The sequence below is a fragment of the Thamnophis elegans genome, chromosome 2, assembly GCF_009769535.1.
Source record: "Thamnophis elegans isolate rThaEle1 chromosome 2, rThaEle1.pri, whole genome shotgun sequence".
NCBI lineage: Eukaryota > Metazoa > Chordata > Lepidosauria > Squamata > Colubridae > Thamnophis > Thamnophis elegans.
In genome coordinates, this window is record NC_045542.1 from 166,423,020 (window position 1) to 166,441,155 (window position 18,136).

An 18,136-nucleotide genomic window follows, 5' to 3' on the forward strand; every position below is an offset into this window, starting at 1 on the left:
TCATGCACACATGCGCACTGGGGTTGTGTGCACAGGATTATGGGTGTGTTACACCCACGCATCACCCCCCACGTGCTTTTGGCACATGAGCCAAAAAAGGTTCACCATCACTGCTCTAGAAAGAGGGCAGAGAAGAGCAACAAAGATGATTAGGAGACTGGAGGCTAAAATATAATTTTCTGGGACCTCAAATTGTCTTATAAAGTTCTTTCTTCTGGGAAAATCCATGCCTTTTTTTCTCTTTATTATTTAATCAACATAAATAGACAAAATATTAATTTTCAAGCATTTCCCCACAATATGTTTAATGAAAAGAAGGACTAGGGATGATATGATAGTCAGTGTTTCAATATTTGAGGGGCTGCCACAAAGAAGAGGGAAGCAAGCTATTCTCCAAAGCACCTGAGGGCAGGACAAGAAGCAATGGGTGGAAACTGATCAAGGAGAGAAGCAACTGAGACCTACGGAGAAATTTCCTGACAGATAGAACAATCAACCAGTGGAACAACTTCCCTCCAGAACACTGGAAGTTTTTAAGAAGAGATTGAACAACCATTTGTCTGAAATGGTTTAGGGTTTCCTGCCTAAGTAGGGGGTTGGACTAGAAGATCTTCAAGGTCCCTTCCAACTCCTAGTCTATTCTGCATTCTATTCTATTCCATTCTATGTCTATTCTGTCCTGTTCTAATCCTATCCCATTCCATTTTACTTGGTTATTCTGTTAATTTCTGGCCCTCAGCCAAGCACCTCTGGGCACCAAGAGGGCACTTCTCCACCAAGATTCTTGTGGGCTTGTAGGAAACGGCCTTCACTAGATGGCGCCCTCCTGCAGACTTCGGCATCCAACAACTGCATCCTTGTTTCCCAGTTAAGGCAAAGCCGAACAAAGAATTGCGCTCTGGGGAAGCATCTGGCCAAGACCTTCAAAAGGGGGGGGGAGGCAGGAAGTGACCGTCCACCCACCTTCCACCCCAGGGACTTTCTAGGAAGCGGCTCTCTCTGCTTTTAACTCTAGCCAGCGGAGAGCAAAGAAGCTGGTGTGTGTGTGTGTGTGTGTGTGTGCAAATCCTCGTGGGAACGGAGATCTCCCCGCCGGACTACAGCTGAGCGGCTTAATAAAGCAGGAGACGCGCTCGCAGAGAGCGATTTGAGCGGGAGCTGAGCCCAAATTCTCCCCAAGATCTTTCCCCGAGATCCAGAATCCTGCCGGGCGGGATTGCAAATTTGAATACGGGTGTTACCCGGCCGATCGCGGGTTCTGCTTCTTCCCTGCTCGCTCCAGGTAAGAGATTCCAGGCAGGATTCTCTCTCGTTCCCTGTAGCAAACTGGGGAAGGGGGGGGGGGCACGTGGCCCAGATGGGAAGAGAGTGGAGGGTTGGGCGGCCAAGGCAATTCAATCAGAATAGAGGTGGGAGGGACCATAGAGATCTAGTCCTGGGGTCCTGACAAGGATTTTTAACCTCTCCCTGCAACAGACTAGAGTCCCATCATGCTTGAAAGCAGCCACAATTATCCCAGTTCCCGAGAAAGCAGCCATAAAAAGCTTGAATGAGTATAGACCCATTGCACTGATGTCTATAGTGATGAAGTGCTTTGAGAGACTGGTTCTACAACACCTCAGGTCCTGTCTTCCACCAAATTTTAATCAACACCAGTTTGCTTATAGAAGCAACAGGTCAACAGGGGATGCCATCACCACTGCTCTGCATATTGCACTGAGCCACCTTGAGAAAGCTGGGAATTATGTCAGAATGCTTTTTATAGACTATAGCTCGGCCTTTAACACCATCTTACCACGCTTTCTCATTGAAAAGTTGACTGACCTGAATTTCCATCCCCTCACTTATGAATGGATCAAAGACTTCCTGATGGATCGTCCACAAACAGTAGTAGTCCAGTCTTGGGTGTGGTCCTGGCTCAGTGCTGGAGAACAAGAATAGCAGAATAACAGAGTTTGAGATCATCTAGTCTAGACTAGTCCAACCTTCCCCTGCCAAGCAGGAGACCCTACATCATTTCTGAAGCAATGGGTGGAAACTAATCTAGGAGAGACCCAATCTAGAACTAAGGAGAAATTTCCTGACGGTTAGAACAGTTAATCAGTGGAATGGCTTCCCTTCAGAAGTTGTAGTGCTCCATCATTGGAGATTTCTAAGAAGATTCTGGACATCCATTTGTCTAAAATGGTACAGGGCAGTGTTGGCAAACCTTTTCGGCATCAAGTGCTGAAACAGGAGTGTGGGGGAGCACCAGAAACAGAAAAGGAGTTCCCCGGTGCGCATGTGCGTGCCACAGTGGGGGGTTGCAGCGGTACACCCCAGTATGGGCATACCGGAGCCTGCCTGGAGCACCGGATACCGTTCTGGTACAGTGCTCTGGAGGGCCCACTCGAGCTCTTGACCTGTGCTTTAAGCCTTTGGCGCTTCCGCGCACGTGCACGGTGCATACGCCGCCTGCGCGGTGCTCCGCTGAGCAGCTGGAGCATCCCAGAGGCTTGTGGAAGCGTCGCAGGCAAGTATGACACGTGCGCGCACCACACCGGGGCCATTCCAACTGTACCGATTGGAACGGAATCCGGAACCCACCACTGGTGTGCCAGGAAGTGACCAGCATGCACATACACACCAGTCACCTGACCTTCCAGTTTCTGGCACATACGTGCTAGAAGCTGAAAGCTCAGCTTCCCAATGCACTCATGCGCGCCAGAGAGATGCTCTTCCAATTTCCGGCGCTCCCACATGCGTGATGCGTGCCGGAACCTGGAAAAGCAATGGGCAATGGCTGGCGTGTCCGGAGAGATGGCGTACCACTTCTGGTACATGGGCCATAGGTTCACCATCATGGGTATAGGGTCTGCTTGAGCAAGGGGTTGGATTAGAAGACCTCCAAGGTCCCTTCCAACTGTCTTAGTCTGAATCTGTCCTGCAGGCAAACCCCCACAAAGTTTGAATCTTCTGTTCTTCCCAAGTCAGTGGACTCATTTCTATATGTATCTAACTTGCATCCTGGGAACCTACACGGGAAGGTCTATCCCAGGCTAAAGGCTTGCTTGAACCTTGTTTCATCTGGGGCCCATACTCAAGGAAAATGCCTGCCTATCCCTGTGGCATGTCCAGTTCAGTAGACTGTGACTCCCTGAAATGAATGAGTTCTTCTCAAAGCTTTTAGGAAGGTTGAAACAAAGACTATGCAGAGCAGCCCTTCCTCTTGCAGAAGGAATCTTCAGAGGGTTGGACTAGAAGATCTCCAAGGTCCCTTCCACCTCAGTTATTCTGTTATTCCATTGTGAAGAAAAGGGGCCCCATCTGAGAAGACCCCAAATTGCCGGTTTCCTCAAAGCCTGGCTGGGTTTCATGAAGAGATTTGGCAAAGATTTGAACAAGAATGTTGTTTTGCTACCTTGAGCCGAGGTGGGCAGGGGTTAGAGTACAGTACTACAGGCTCCTTCAGCTGACTGCTAGCTGCAGTTCGGCAGTTCAAATCTCACCAACTCAAGCTTGACTCAGCCTTCCATCCTTTCGAAGTGGGTAAAATGAGGACCCAGATTGTTGGGGACAAGATGCTGACTCTGTAAAACGGTTAGAGAGGGCTGTAAAGCACTGTGAAGTGGTATATAAGTCTAAGTGCTATTGCTATTGGAGAACTTTCACATTCCTCTGAAGTGGGTTTTTTTCTTCTCTTTTTGCTCTTAGGTTGGGTGCTAAAAGCATCATCTGAAATTCTGGATATCCAAGGATCAAAATCTCACAACCTCCTCAAGATGTCTAAAGGGAGTTTTTCTTGCTGTCCCCAAAACAAGGTTACTTTGGAGCTCTAGGGATGCACCTGGGTTTTTGTTTTATAGCAATAGCAATAGCAGTAGACTTATATACCGCTTCATAGGCCTTTCAGGCCTCTCTAAGTGGTTTACAGAGAGTCAGCATATTGCCCCCAACAATCTGGGTCCTCATTTTACCCACCTCGGAAGGATGGAAGGCTGAGTCAACCCTGAGCCGGTGAGATTTGAACCGCTGAACTGCTGATCTAGCAGTAGCCTGCAGTGCTGCATTTAACCACTGCGCCACCTTGGCTCTTTTTTGATATACATCTCTGCACATAGAAAAAGTAACCTCACCCAACATGATAGGGGGAGGAGACAAAAGAGGCCCTAGAGTCAGTCTGATTGGGACTGCTGAAACATGCATAGAAAAAAAGTTCCTGAAAGGAGAAACCACCAATTGGATTATACAAAATCCCTCCTTCAAGGGATTCTCCTACCAGGACTCTAAGGGACCCCGAGAGCTTTGCAGCCAACTCTACCAAATTCATCGTGAATGGCTGAGACCGGAAAAAAACACAAAAGCTCAGATGTTGGACCTGGTGATCCTGGAGCAGTTCCTGGCCATACTACCCCCAGAGATGGAGACTTGGGTCCGGGAATGTGGAGCAGAGACCAGTTCCCAAGCTGTAGCCCTTGCAGAGGGCTTTCTCTTGAGCAGGGCAAATGACCACAAGCAGGGAGAGCAGCAGGTGAGAATTTTTTAATCATGGTAATTATTTGGGCAACCTAATTATGAACGTTGTTATTGAATATGCTTTCTTTCACATGCTAAACATAAGTATCTAGGGGCAGATAACAATCTGAACTGGTCTTCCCACACATCCTCCTCAGTGAAGGTTGCAAACCAGCCCCTGCATTTCCTGTGTCAAATGAGGAAAGTATATCTTTCTCTTTCTGTCCTGACCACTTTTTACAGAGGCACGATTGAGAGCGTTTTAACAAACTGCATCATTGTTTGGTTTGGTGGCAGCAGTGCCTCAAATAGAAAGTCCATACAGTGAGTGGTGAGGACAGCGGAGCTTACTTCCTGTTATTCAGGATACTCCTTATAAGCTCTATGTGCTTAGAGCTCAAAGCATTTGTTAGAGACCTCACACACCCACTTTACGGTCTGTTTCTGTTGCTCCCTTCTGGGAGGAGGTTTTGAAATATTTATAGCAGGATTACCAAATTCTGTAACAGCTTTGCTCCCTATGCCATCCATCTGGTAAACTCGCAAGATTCATTTTTCTCGCCATGTACATGTATACATCCGAACTAGACTGTGTTGTTTCTCTGTGTCATATAACATATGTAGGTATATTTTGTATTTATTTATGTATTTATTTTGTCATTTTTGTGTAGTGTATATTGGAGGTGATGACCTTTTGAGAGCTGTATGCAACAACATTTCATTTTAATGTATGCCGATTAGTGTACATTCATAAAGTTATTCTAAGTGTAAGTCATTAGAAGGTGATTTCATTTGTTTGTTTTGTCAAATGATTCTCTTGCCTAGTTGAGAACTATAAAATACTGGTATCTCAGGGTTGAACTGTGGAGCTTAATTATTTTCTTGTAGATGTTTCATTACCCAATTAGGTAACATCTTCAGTTTGTCTTATCAATGGAGGTGTTGTTTTCTCTTGTCAGTTCCTTGACTGAACTACTTTTTACTGCTTGTTTGTCTAGCATTAATCCCCGCTTCTCTGGGTATTGATTTCTGGCTCTATAGTTAAGAACAAGACAGTAACATGCTTTTTCTACTTTTCTTGTGGGTATTTCAGGTTCAGAAGCCCTTCCTGTTGGCCGCAGAAGACACTGAAGCATGGAGGGATCTGCTTTATTCCTCTCAGGAACTGAGCATTCAGGAAGTGTCCCAGGAGGGTCCATCTGAGAACTTAGCAGGTAAAAGAAGAGTTCTTCTGATGCAATGGGAATTAACACAGCTTCCCTTTCTTTGTAAAAGTACTATAACTTTTGTGAACGAGTGGCTTTTGTCCCTAGTTTCTCTTTGTAATGTTCTTTAAACACTTTTTTTCTTAAATCTCAGTCTCCAAGAATAAAACATTGATAACTCTTGTGGGACCATCTCTCTTTTGTGGTGTAGAAGCAGCGGTTGTGCTTCCAACTCGGGTAAGCTAAAGCATTCCACTCTTTCCTCAAAGTCTGTGATTTATTTGAAGAGCATGCTTTGCTCTCCAAAATGGCCCAAATCTCTTTTCCAAAGCAAATTCCTTTCATTTTATTAGTGCCAATCTAACCAATTTTGTCTGGCCACAATGAAGTTCCTGAGAACTTGCTTAGGGTTGCATATCACTTGTGAATTGATGGCATCTCATACTGCCTTCTGGAAGATTTTTCTCTTTCTTTCTTTCTTTCTTTCTTTCTTTCTTTCTTTCTCTTTCTTTCTTCCTCCCCCCCCCTCTCTCTCTTTTCCTTCTTTCATTTCTTTCTTTTTTATTTCTTTATTTCTTTCTCATTCAAGTGCCACCCATCTTGCCTAGAGGCAAACCCCCATAGCTATTGTAGGAAGAATACGCTGGTCCCCGAGGGATAACCTAAACCAGCGATGGTTAACCTTTTTGGCACAGTACTGAAACTGGAGCGTGCGCACATGTACACTGGAGCACTAGAATTTGGAAGAGAGCAGCTGGCCGGTGTTCATGTGTGCAGTGGCCAGCTGCTTTTCTGGCTTCCAACATGCACATGGGTGCCAGTCAGCTGGTCTTTGCACGAAGATCAGCTGGCCTGCACGCCAAAACCCAGAAGAGCAGCTGGTGACAGTGCACATGCCCACAGAGAGGGCTCTACATGCCACCTCTAGCATGCCTGTCATAGGTTTGCCATCACCAACCTAAACTATTGGATAAATATCAAACAGGAATCTCCCAATGCTTTGTTCAGCTGTGATTTATAGTACACCCAAGGTCTGTCCCATCACTTGATCTTGAAGGATATAGGGTGTGAACAGTGTCATATTTCTGTAAGATACCCTAATTAATTCATGAGCAGCAAGCCAAGTTTCAAAAGAAATCCAATCATTTATTAGGAACACCATTTTGGCAATACCCCATTGCAGTCAGATCTAACCTCGTTTAAATTGTAGCTGAACTTTGCCCCTGTTTCTTCCCTCCCCTCAGACTGTGTCATAAATCACATTCTCCAACGAGGTGCATGCCTCACAAGCCTGCCGACTCTAGCCAAAGGTATGCGTGGAATGTGCTACCCCCCTTTCCTCTCCACGGCAACTTGATAACAGGTGCAAATGCTTTATGTGTTGACAAACAGACATTTAAGGACTTTGAGGTCTTCCTATGTCCAAGAAAAATGCATAAAATAAATGTTGGGATAGATAATTAAGAGAGACTTTGAACACCCTTCCTGGAGCTGTTGATTAACTGGGAAATCTTTCTTCCTGTTTCAGAATTCCTTGTCTTTCGATGATGTAGCTGTTTTCTTCTCATTGGAGGAGTGGGATCTGCTAGACTTCAACCAAAAAATCCTGTACAACGAAGTTATGTCGGAAAATGCCAGGAACATGGCCTCCACAGGTAAAGGGTCAACTCTGCTCTGGTTTCAATTCAGTGGGAAAGGTATTTTCTAGTTTAAAAAAACAACCATTTATTAGTGGAAATGTTGACCTGTTCATCCCAAAGGTAATTTTTTTTTCAAAAGGCCACTGGACTTTGTTTTTTCTTGAAGACACTTCACTTCTCATCCAAGAAGCTTTCTTCTGTTCTGACTGAAGAAAACCAAAGTCCAGTTGACTTTGAAAAAGTATCTTTCAGACAACCACGACCTGAAAGACAGAGAATCTCCACAGACAAGTGTTGATCGATTCATTTCCAAGAGGGAAGAAATTAGAACTAAACTGTACTTTTCACTGAGGACTAAAACTATCTTGCTGCCCGTAGAGAGAACATCCTCTCATTCAGTGATATTTAGAAGCCCCAATAGACCTGCGGTAAACAGAATTACTACTAATTGGGCCCTACTCACTTCTTTGCTTGCTTCTCAGGCGGTGGTATGGCCATGCACTAACATTTGCTTCAGGTCCTCCTTGTAATAGCTGCTACCTCATGAGACCTGAGGTAAAATAACATGCTAGGACTGCAGAACTGTTTTTTCAAGGGAATGCAAGCTCATTCAAGCAGTTTGGAGCTCTGCTCTCATATTGCCTTTCCAGTTACAGGTAGTCCTCGACATATAATGGTTCATTTAGTGGCCGTTCAAAGTTACAACGGGAAAAGAAGTGATGACTATTTCTCACACCTACGACCGCTGCAGCATCCCCGTGGTCACATGAGCAAAATTCAGACGCTTGGCAACTGACTCGTATTTATGACCGTTGTGATCATGTGATCTCCTTTTGCGACCTTCTGGCAAGCAAAGTCAATGGGGAAGACAGATTCAACGATCGTGTTGCTAGCTTAACAACTGAAGCGATTCACTTAACAACTGTGACAAGAAAGGTCGTGACTGCTTGCACAAAATGGAGCAAAACTCACTTAACAACTATCTCATTTAGCAACAGAAATTTTGGGGCTCCATTGTGCTTGTAAGTTGAGGACTACCTGTACTTGTCTTTCAACAGCACAGCTTTCTCTTGTTTTAACATCAATTATTTGACTCAGTGGTGAAATTCAAATTTTTTTACTACCGGTTCTGTGGGCATGGCTTGCTGGGCGTGGCAGGGGAAGGATAGTGCAAAATCCCCATTCCCTCCCTACTCTGGAGCCAGGCAGAGATGGTATTTGCCGGTTCTCTGAGCTACTCAAAATTTCTGCTACCGGTTCTCCAGAATCTGTCAGAACCTGTGAATTTCACCCTTGATTTGACTCCATTTCACCTTCCTCACTACTGATATCACAATAATAAACTCCAGATTACCTTACAACATGGCTTCATGTTGAGACTGAACAGCAGGGAGAATCTATGGGCGTGAAATGTGAACATCCCTAGTTCAATCCCTACTCCCCATTCCTACGTCCTGATAAGAAAGACAGGAAGTATAGTTAAAATACATGCCCCAATGAGTAATCCTACTTTGTGACCCAGAACAAATAAAAATGAAAAAGACTCTTGATAATGTTTTGGTCTGAACTCTGAGCTTGGCGATTTGGTTGCCAATGTTTTGTCACCATTCGAGCACTTTGAATTGTGCTCGCCTGTCTGAACACCTGCCTTTAAATAGCCATTTATGGGATGCAAATTAGTGTGGTTGTTGTTTATTCAGCTACCTCTGAATTTGGACTGTTTGATTGGATGGCTGTTGTTACCAAGACATGGTCTTTCGTTCTAAGTACTGTCTGTGCGATGTAAATTAGTGTCTGTTTGGATGCTTCTGAGTCATGCTCTGGTTTTGGCAGGTTGTTGTTGTTAATGAGGGCTGGTTGTTGTTAATGAAACGTGGTCCGATTTCTTGTGAATGGATGGGTTGTGATTTTTGTTGTTATGTAGTGAGGTGCCTATTTGTTCATTCTAAAAGGCTACCTTCAGGATTATGGTTGATGCAGTTCTTTTGTTCTCAATTATTAGTAGCCTGGATCAATGTGTTAATACCACTTTATAATGCCTTGGTAAGGCCACACTTGGAATACTGCATTCAGTTTTGGTCACCACGATGTAGAAAAGATGTGGAGACTCTAGAAAGAGTGCAGAGAAGAGCAACAAAGATGATTAGGGGACTGGAGACTAAAACATATGAAGAACGGTTGCAGGAACTGGGTATGTCTATTTTAATAGAAAGAAGGACTAGGGTAGACATGATAGCAGTGTTCCAATATTTCAGGGGTTGCCACAAAGAAGAGGGAGTCAAACTATTTTCCAAGGCACTTGAGGGTAGAGCAAGAAGCAATGGGTGGAAACTAATCAAGGAGAGAAGCAACTTAGAACTGAGGAGAAATTTCCTGACAGTTAGAACAATTAATCAGTGGAACAACTTCCCTCCAGAAATCATGAATACCCAATGCTGGAGGCTTTAAAGAAGAGATTGGACAACCATTTGTCTGATATGGTGTAGGGTCTCCTGCCTAGGCAGGGTGTTGGACTAGAAGACCTCCAAGATCCCTTCCAACTCTGCTATTGTATTGTATTGTAATGTCAATGTGTCTGTTTATTGACTTATTGTTGAAAACCAGAGGAATTCTCTTTCTCTCCTTGATTTCTCCTGGGTTACAACTGTGGTCCCAGTTAGATCAAATTTGTGTCTTCTGAGTCTTCATGATTTGATCCCAGACAGCATACATATTTCCTGCTATTACTATTTAGCATATGGCATCTCATTCATGGACTAGGAATATAGATTAATATTTCACCTAGATTAGTAAAATGCAATAAAGTATAAATTTTAAAAAGATCTATGTTGAAATATCAATATCTAGGACCCAGATTGTTGGGGGCAATATGCTGACCCTGTAAATTGCTTAAAGAGCAGAGGTGGGTTGCCAATTTTTTTGCTACTGTTTCGGGGGGTGCACGACGCTTCTGCGCATGCACAGAAGTTTCCGGGCAGGTGGGTGGAGCCTCCCGCTGCTGCTATTACCGGTTCAGCCAATCCGGGCCAAACCAGGAGCAACCCACCTCTGTTAGAGAGGGCTGTAAAAACACTGTGAACCGGTATATAAGTTTAAGTGCTATTGCTATTGTTATAGAGAGAGTCCTGGCAGATGTCACGTGAGATGCAAATCCTATTCAGGATTGTCCATTATGGGATGGCAGGTCAAAGCCTCGCACCTTAATTGTGGGCTCATTTTTATGTCTTCCTATGTCTGGATATTCAGCGACCCATTTGGTTTTCCACTGGTAATCAATGTCAAAGTTGTTATTCAAGTGCCAGTGGGAGCTTCCCGGATTTGAGTCTTCTGGCCTTTACCTTTTCTGCTTTAAAAGTGTAATACATTTTTATCTTTCTTTTTATCCCAAGGAGTTGGGTGGCCAGAGAGTGCAAATTATAAACAGACATCTGCAGAGCATGCACAAACAGTCAGAAACAACCTTGGAGAAGAGATGTTTGAAAATCCGCGGGGACCAGAAACATCTGAATGCAACCAATTACACAAGAGAAGAGCAAAATCTTGTACTCCTCAGTGGGCAGAAATCCATTTTTATCTTAGCCAGCAAGGACACAAAAAAGAAAGGAAATGTCCCACCTGTGGAAAAACATGTAGAGAAAATTCAGATCTCTGCAAATACTGCAGAACTCACGATAAAGCAAAACAATATAAATTTGGGGAGTGTGATCAAAATTACAATTGGTCCCTCCTTCCTACCTTACATCAAATGACCCAAACTGTAGAAAAAACATATCCCTGCACTGAATGCGGGAAAACCTTCAGCAAGAGCAGTAATCTTAATGCCCATAAAAGGATCCATACAGGTGAGAAACTATATCAGTGCATGGAGTGTGGAAAGATGTTCAGGTGGAGCAGCGGTCTCACTTACCATAAGAGGATCCATTCAGGAGAGAAACCTTATAAATGCACGGAGTGCGGAAAGAGCTTCAGTGGCCTGAGTTCCTTTACTTCCCACAGAAGGATGCATTCTGGGGAAAAACCTTATAAATGCACCGAGTGCGGGAAGTGCTTCAGTGGATTCAGTTCCTTTACTTCCCACAAAAGGATGCACTCAAGTGAGAAACCCTATAAATGTGCAGAGTGTGGGAAGTGCTTCAGTTGCCTGAGTTCCTTTACGTCCCATAAAAGGATCCACTCGGGAGAGAAGCCATATAAATGCAGGGAGTGTGGGAAGAACTTCACCATAAGCAGTCACCTGATTTCCCACAAAAGGATTCACTCAGGCGAGAAACCTTATCAATGCACGGAATGTGGAAAGAGCTTCACTTTAAGCAGCCATCTTACTTCCCACAAAAGGATCCATTCAGGGGAGAAGCCCTACAAATGTGTTGACTGCGGAAAGAAGTTCAGGTGGAGCTGTCACCTGACTTCCCATAAGAGGATGCACTTAGGAGAGAAACCCTATAAGTGCACGGAGTGTGGAACGAGCTTCATTGACCTGAGTTCCTTTACTTGCCATAAAAGGATCCACTCCGGTGAGAAACCATATCAATGTGCACAGTGTGGGAAAAATTTCAGGAGTGCCACTAATCTGAGTGAACACCAAAGGATCCATTCGGGTGAAAAGCCATATAAATGCGCAGAATGTGGGAAAAGCTTTAGGTGGAGCAGTTTCCTTACATCCCATAGAAGGATCCACACGGGGGAGAAACCGTACAAATGCACAGAGTGTGGAAAGGACTTCCGGAGGAGCTGTTCTCTCACTACTCATAAAAGAATTCACACAGGGGAGAAACCATACCAATGTACTGAGTGCGGAAAGAGTTTCACTACGAATAGTAGCCTGACTTCTCATAAAAGAATTCACACCGGTGAAAAGCCATATACCTGCCTGGAATGTGGGAAGACTTTCCGCAAGAGTTATAACCTTACTTGCCATAAAAGGGTACACATGAGATATAAACCATGTTAATGTTTTGGATGAAGGGAACAGAACCTTAGCCACAGCAGTCGTCTTCAGATTTACACCAAGGAGAACTTGTATAACTGCATGGAATGTGGAAAGAGCTTCAAAATGTAGAAAGATCTGATAAATTGCTCTAAACCAGGGGTATCAAACACATCCTTAGGAGCAGGTGGCTTTGGGCCCGAATTTGGGGGAGGGGGAATCTAAGTGGGTGAAATTCAAAAATGTTTACTACCTGTTCAGAAAAAAAAAATATACCAACTTTATCATTTTCCATTTGTTATTTCTAATTTCTATATGTAGCATATATCATGTTCAATTTTAATATAACAAGCATTTTACTTAATTGGTTATCCACACTATATATCATAAGCAGTATCAACATATTTCATTTTCTTCTAATATCTCTTTTTTACCTTCCGCTTTATCTAACTTTTCTCTTAACTCATCTCTTGCTCTATTTAGTGTTCTATTTTTCTTCAGTTTTCTGTTTGTCCTTCTATCTTCTACTCTTAAATTCCCTTCCCCCCCTTTCTTTTTCCTTTTGTATGTATTATATCTTTTCTTCTGAATTTCCCATAACATTCTTCCACAACTATATTTTGAGTAGCCCACACTTGGATTCCTCTTTTTTGCTCCACACTATTTCTCTCTTTGTTTTTAGGTTGTTATCTTTTTTTGGATAGCATTTTCCTTTTTTTCTCCCTGCTCTTTTTGTGTCTCTATAAGTCTCATTAAGATTGTCCAGTTGGTTATTGTTTTCAGGTTCCCACCCCCCAATGTTAGTCATTTGCCTCTCATTTAAGAGCCAAGGTGGCGCGGTGGTTAAATGCAGCACTGCAGGCTGACTGCTAGATCAGCAGTTCAGCGGTTCAAATCTCACCGGCTCAGGGTTGACTCAGCCTTCCATCCTTCCGAGGTGGGTAAAATGAGGACCCGGATTGTTGTTGGGGGCAATATGCTGATTCTGTAAAACCGCTTAGAGAGGGCTGAAAGCCCTATGAAGCGGTATATAAGTCTACTGTTATTATTGCTATTTATATTTCCCTTTATCAATTTCTCTCCTACATCCTGTTCTATGTATTTCAATACAATAGCAGAGTTGGAAGGGACCTTGGAGGTCTTCTAGTCCAACCCCCTGCGTAGGCAGGAAACCCTATACCGTTTCAGACAAATGGCTATCCAACATCTTCTTAAAGACTTTCAGTGTTGGGGCATTTACAACTGCTGGAGGCAAGCTGTTCCACTGATTAATTGTTCTAACTGTCAGGAAATTTCTCCTCAGTTCTAAGTTGCTTCTCTCCTTGGTAAGTTTCCACCCATTGCTTCTTGTTCTACCCTCAAGTGCCTTGGAAAATAGTTTGACTGCCTCTTCTTTGTGGCAACCCCTGAGATATTGGAACACTGCTATCATGTCTCCCCTAGTCCTTCTTTTCATTAGACATACCTAGTTCCTGCAACCGTTCTTCATATGTTTTAGTCTCCAGTCCCCTAATCATCTTTGTTGCTCTTCGCTGCACTCTTTCTAGAATCTCCACATCTTTTCTACATCGTGGTGATCAAAACTGAATGTAGTATTCCAAGTGTGGCCTTACCAAGGTGGTATTAACACTTCACATAATCTTGATTCTATCCCTCTGTTTATTCAGCCTAGAAACTGTGATTGTTTTTTTGGCAGCTGCTGCACACTGCTGGCTCATATTTAAATGGTTGTCCACTAGGACTCCAAGATCCCTTTCACAGTTACTACTGTTGAGCAAGGTACCACCTATACTGTACCTGTGCATTTCATTTTTGTTGCCTAAATGTAGAACTTTACTCTTTTCACCATTGAATTTCATTTTATTAGATAGTGCCCAATGTTCAAGTTTGTCAAGATCCTTCTGTATCTTTAGCCTATCTTCTGGAGTGTTGGCTCTTCCTGCCAGCTTGGTGTCATCTGCAAATTTGATGAGTTCATCCCCCGAGTTTATTCCCTCATCCAAATCATTGATGAAGATGTTGAAGTGTACTGGGCCTAAAACACAGCCTTGGGGTACTCCACTGCATACTTCCCTCCATGTAGATGCAGTTCCATTGAGGACTACATGTTCAGTGCGGTTGTTCAGCCAGTTACAAATCCATCTGGTGGTGATGCTGTCTAACCCACATTCTTCTACTTTATCTAGTAGTTGTTTATGGTCTACCTTATCAAATGCCTTACTGAAGTCCAAGTAAACTACATCTATGGCATTCCGCTGGTCCACTAATTTTGTCACATTATCAAAGAATGCAATAAGATTAGTCTGGCATAATCTGTTTTTGACAAACCCATGTTGGCTTTTGGCTATTACTTTGTTTGCTTCACTGATTTTACTAATTTTTCTGGTTCTTTAATACCTTTTAGTGTTGAACGTGCATCTTTTAACATTACAAGTATTTCTTCAAACATCCCACACTCCATTTTTAAGTTTAAGAAGTTTTTGATATTTTTGTATTTTATTTATTTATTTATTTTTATTTAAATTTTTTATTTTATCAATTTCACATATACATTCACAATTATATAACTGTTATTAATAATATGTATTTATAACAATTTTTTCCCTACAGTTGACAATATACTTGAAGATTGCTTTCTTACCATCCCATAGATCCATCTTATCTTACAACGGTCCTATTTCTTCTTCCCTCCCTCCCTCCCTCTTTCCTTCCCTCGTTTCTTCTCTCCTACTCTCCTTCCTTCCCTCCCTCCTTCCCCCTTCCCTCCTTCCTTCCTTCCCTCCTTTCTTCTCTCCTTCCTTTCCCCCTTCCTTTCCTCCTTCCTTCCCCCCTTCCCTCTCTCCTACATTCCCTCCTTCCTTCCCTCCTTTCTTCTCTCCTTCCTTCCCTCCTTCCCTCCCTCCTTTCTTCTCTCCTTCTCTCCTTCCTTCTCTCCTTCCTTCCCTCCTTGCTTCATTTTTTGTATTTTACCACACTTAAGTCTCTCTTGTTTCCAAGTTTTTCCAGCTGTAATATCCAGTCCCAGAGTAAATCAGTCCATTTCAAAAAAATTTAGCTTTCTTTCTCAGCAGTAGCAAAACAGAATCAAAACAACAAGAAAAGGCCATATACTTCTTAGAGGGACTTCCTCTTATCTTTTCTGTGTTCAAGGTTGAATTTTTCCATTTATTGCCAGATGTTCTCTTTCCTACAGTAGATGGCTTTTACCATCCTCCAATCAGTCAAATCAATAATTTGACAGTGTTTTCACTAGTCAAAAGTCCTAAATCCACTCACACTAAGTCCTTCTATTTTCTCTGCGACCTTCCTTTCCTTTTTTATTTTATTTTAAATATTCCAGTTCCAAATATTTTAGCCACAATCTTCCTGAGCAGTCACAATTCCCCCCCCTCTTTATTTTCCCTCCCTTCGTTTTCAAATGCTACTTAGCCGCTACTTTAAATCTCTGGATAAGAATTTTTTTAACGTCCAAATTTAAGTTTTTCTTTACTCTTGGGTTGGCCAGCCTTCTTCCCAGTCCCAACACTTCGTCCAATCACTGCTCCTGCTCTAAACTTGGTCCGGATGCCCCGGCTTCAGAGTGGTCATTGAAGATGGCCACCATCCCTGCTGCCGGTCTAGAGAGCTTTTTTGAGACCAGCTGAGAAGCTTGCTTTGCTCTTCGCGGTCCTGAAACAGCTATCCTTCTTCACCGTCCCTTCAGAACGGTTCTGGCCCAAAGGCCTCCCAACGACGGTTTACCAGCTAGCGAACCCAGCAATATTTATGAAGTATGTTACATACTGATAGCCAGTATAGTAGTTTCCACTAGGATCCTCTGATCTGGCAGGAACAATACTCAAATGTGATTGGTCGAGAGGTCTGACAGCTCCCTATAAAAGGGCTGCTGCCAGACAGAGTCTTTGCTGGATTGTACATAGTTGTCACTTAATAAAGAGCTGTTGTTGCTGAAGCCTGAGTCTTGCCTCTTCCATTCACCCGATCTAACAAAGTAGATGAACTATCAGGTTTCCAAGTGATGAAACCCATTCAAAGAAGAAATGTGCAAAGTCCATCTTCGAAAGCAAAATTTCTTTTATTTAGATAGGCATCAAATTGGTAAAATCTGTTCCAGTTCCGGATCTGACACATCACATAATATTGTAAGTTAGAAACATCCCTCAAAAGTCACATTCTCCAATAAACACTCCATTCACATTGCAAGGTGTCTTCAAACTCCACCTTCCGTTCTCAGCAGGAACAACCTCTGATCCCATGGGAAAAAAAGCTCACCTAGCCAAAACAATCCTCATTATATATTCGCTCCTCCCCCAATGTTAAGAATGGGGCGAGCCCAACCCCCCCCCTTACATAGTAAAGAGAAAGAAAAAGGAATAAATGAGTATAATAGAGAGCTAAATAAAATGGCTACATATATGTCAATTTCGGGATTGACAGGCTGCCCCCCCCTCAATTGAAAAGAAACTCCTGCAACGATCCAAAATACATACAGATTGCAATTAGGTTAAAATTAATAACACATAGACAAAAGAGCAACTACTTCAGTGGTGGGTCCCTACTGGTTCGGACCGGTTCGTCTGAACTGGTAGTAGCTTGGCAGCCTGGGTCGCTGGAACCCAAAGCGACCCAGGCCTGCCACGCTCCAAACCGGTTCTCCTGTTTTGTTTTTTGCTTCTGCCCATGCGCAGAGCAATTTTAGTTGCTCTGCACATTCCCCTGAGCAAATGCCCCTGAGCAAACCGGCAGTAGTCACTGAACTATTTCCATGCAGACTGTCAAAAAAGCAGGAACTATAGAACACTAACCAAGGGTCTTTGTTTAACGAGACCAGGAAGTGATAGTGATAGCACTTACAATCCTCTCTAAACGGTTTACAGAGTCAGCCTATTGCTCCCAACAATCTGGGTCCTCATTTTACCCACCTTGGAAGGATGGAAGGCTGAGTCAATCTTGAACCAATAAGAATCAAACTGACCAATTGCTGGCAGCCAGTAATCAGCAGAAGTAGCCTGCAGTAGTACTGCATTCTAACCACTGTGCCACTGTGGGTCTTTATGGCATCGTAAAGCACAATGAAAGATGCTAAAGACAACAAAAACAGTGTTTCACTTCAAAATGGTGGTGGGTTTTTGTGCCAGTTGTACACTTTTATTCCACTCTTTCCTTTCTTCTTCACATCTCTAAACGTGGAAAAATCTCTGTTTTTAAATTGTTTTTCTGATATAAAAAATTTTCTGTCACATCTATCTGGGCACTTTTTCCAGGAATTTGTTTTCCTTCGGTCTTCAATGGTTTTCCCCATCTTTAATTCAAATATTATTTTAAAAAAAGATTAAAATGCAAAGCTCCAAAAAATTAAAGAAAAAACACAAAGACACAAATCAATCAAGACAAGAGCATTGAAAAAGAAAAAAAAAACCCATACACAAAAGATTGAAAGAAAAAACTCCCCAAAATTAAAGAAAAATAAGAATTTAAAAATGGATTAAAAAAAGAAAAAAATTGAACACTTATACACATATTAGCCCTATTTTTTTGAATACTGATTAATACGTTATTACAATATTAATCTTCTGAGTTTCTATGCGGGACCCTTACATTCCTGAGATTTCCTGGTGGTCTCCCATCCCTGCTTAGCTTCCCATTTTCCCAGTCTGGGAGTTACAGACATGCACTTAAATACGCTTTGGGAGTTAGGTCTCTTGAAAGAAACATAAAGGGCCTGGAGTGTTGGGGTTTGAGCCAGACACCCCTAAATCTTAACACCACCTCTTCTGTCACGGGAGGGGGGGAGATTATGGTAATATAAACCAACTCAGGAATTCGGTCTCTGCACAACTCCCTCCCCCCCCCCCCCCCCCCCGCGGAAA

General features: G+C 43.0%; 1 protein-coding gene across 1 annotated transcript; it reads left to right on the forward strand.

Moving 5' to 3' along the window:
• Nucleotides 1-986: 986 nt before the first annotated feature.
• LOC116503776 (zinc finger protein 678-like) lies at nt 987-13,071 on the forward strand. Its single transcript, XM_032210397.1, has 7 exons — nt 987-1,282; nt 3,694-3,841; nt 4,078-4,510; nt 5,588-5,708; nt 5,854-5,936; nt 7,228-7,354; nt 10,729-13,071. Exons 3-7 carry the CDS (start codon nt 4,121-4,123, stop codon nt 12,288-12,290), a joined length of 2,283 nt encoding a protein of 760 aa, XP_032066288.1. The 5' UTR covers nt 987-1,282; nt 3,694-3,841; nt 4,078-4,120; the 3' UTR covers nt 12,291-13,071.
• Nucleotides 13,072-18,136: the final 5,065 nt, after the last annotated feature.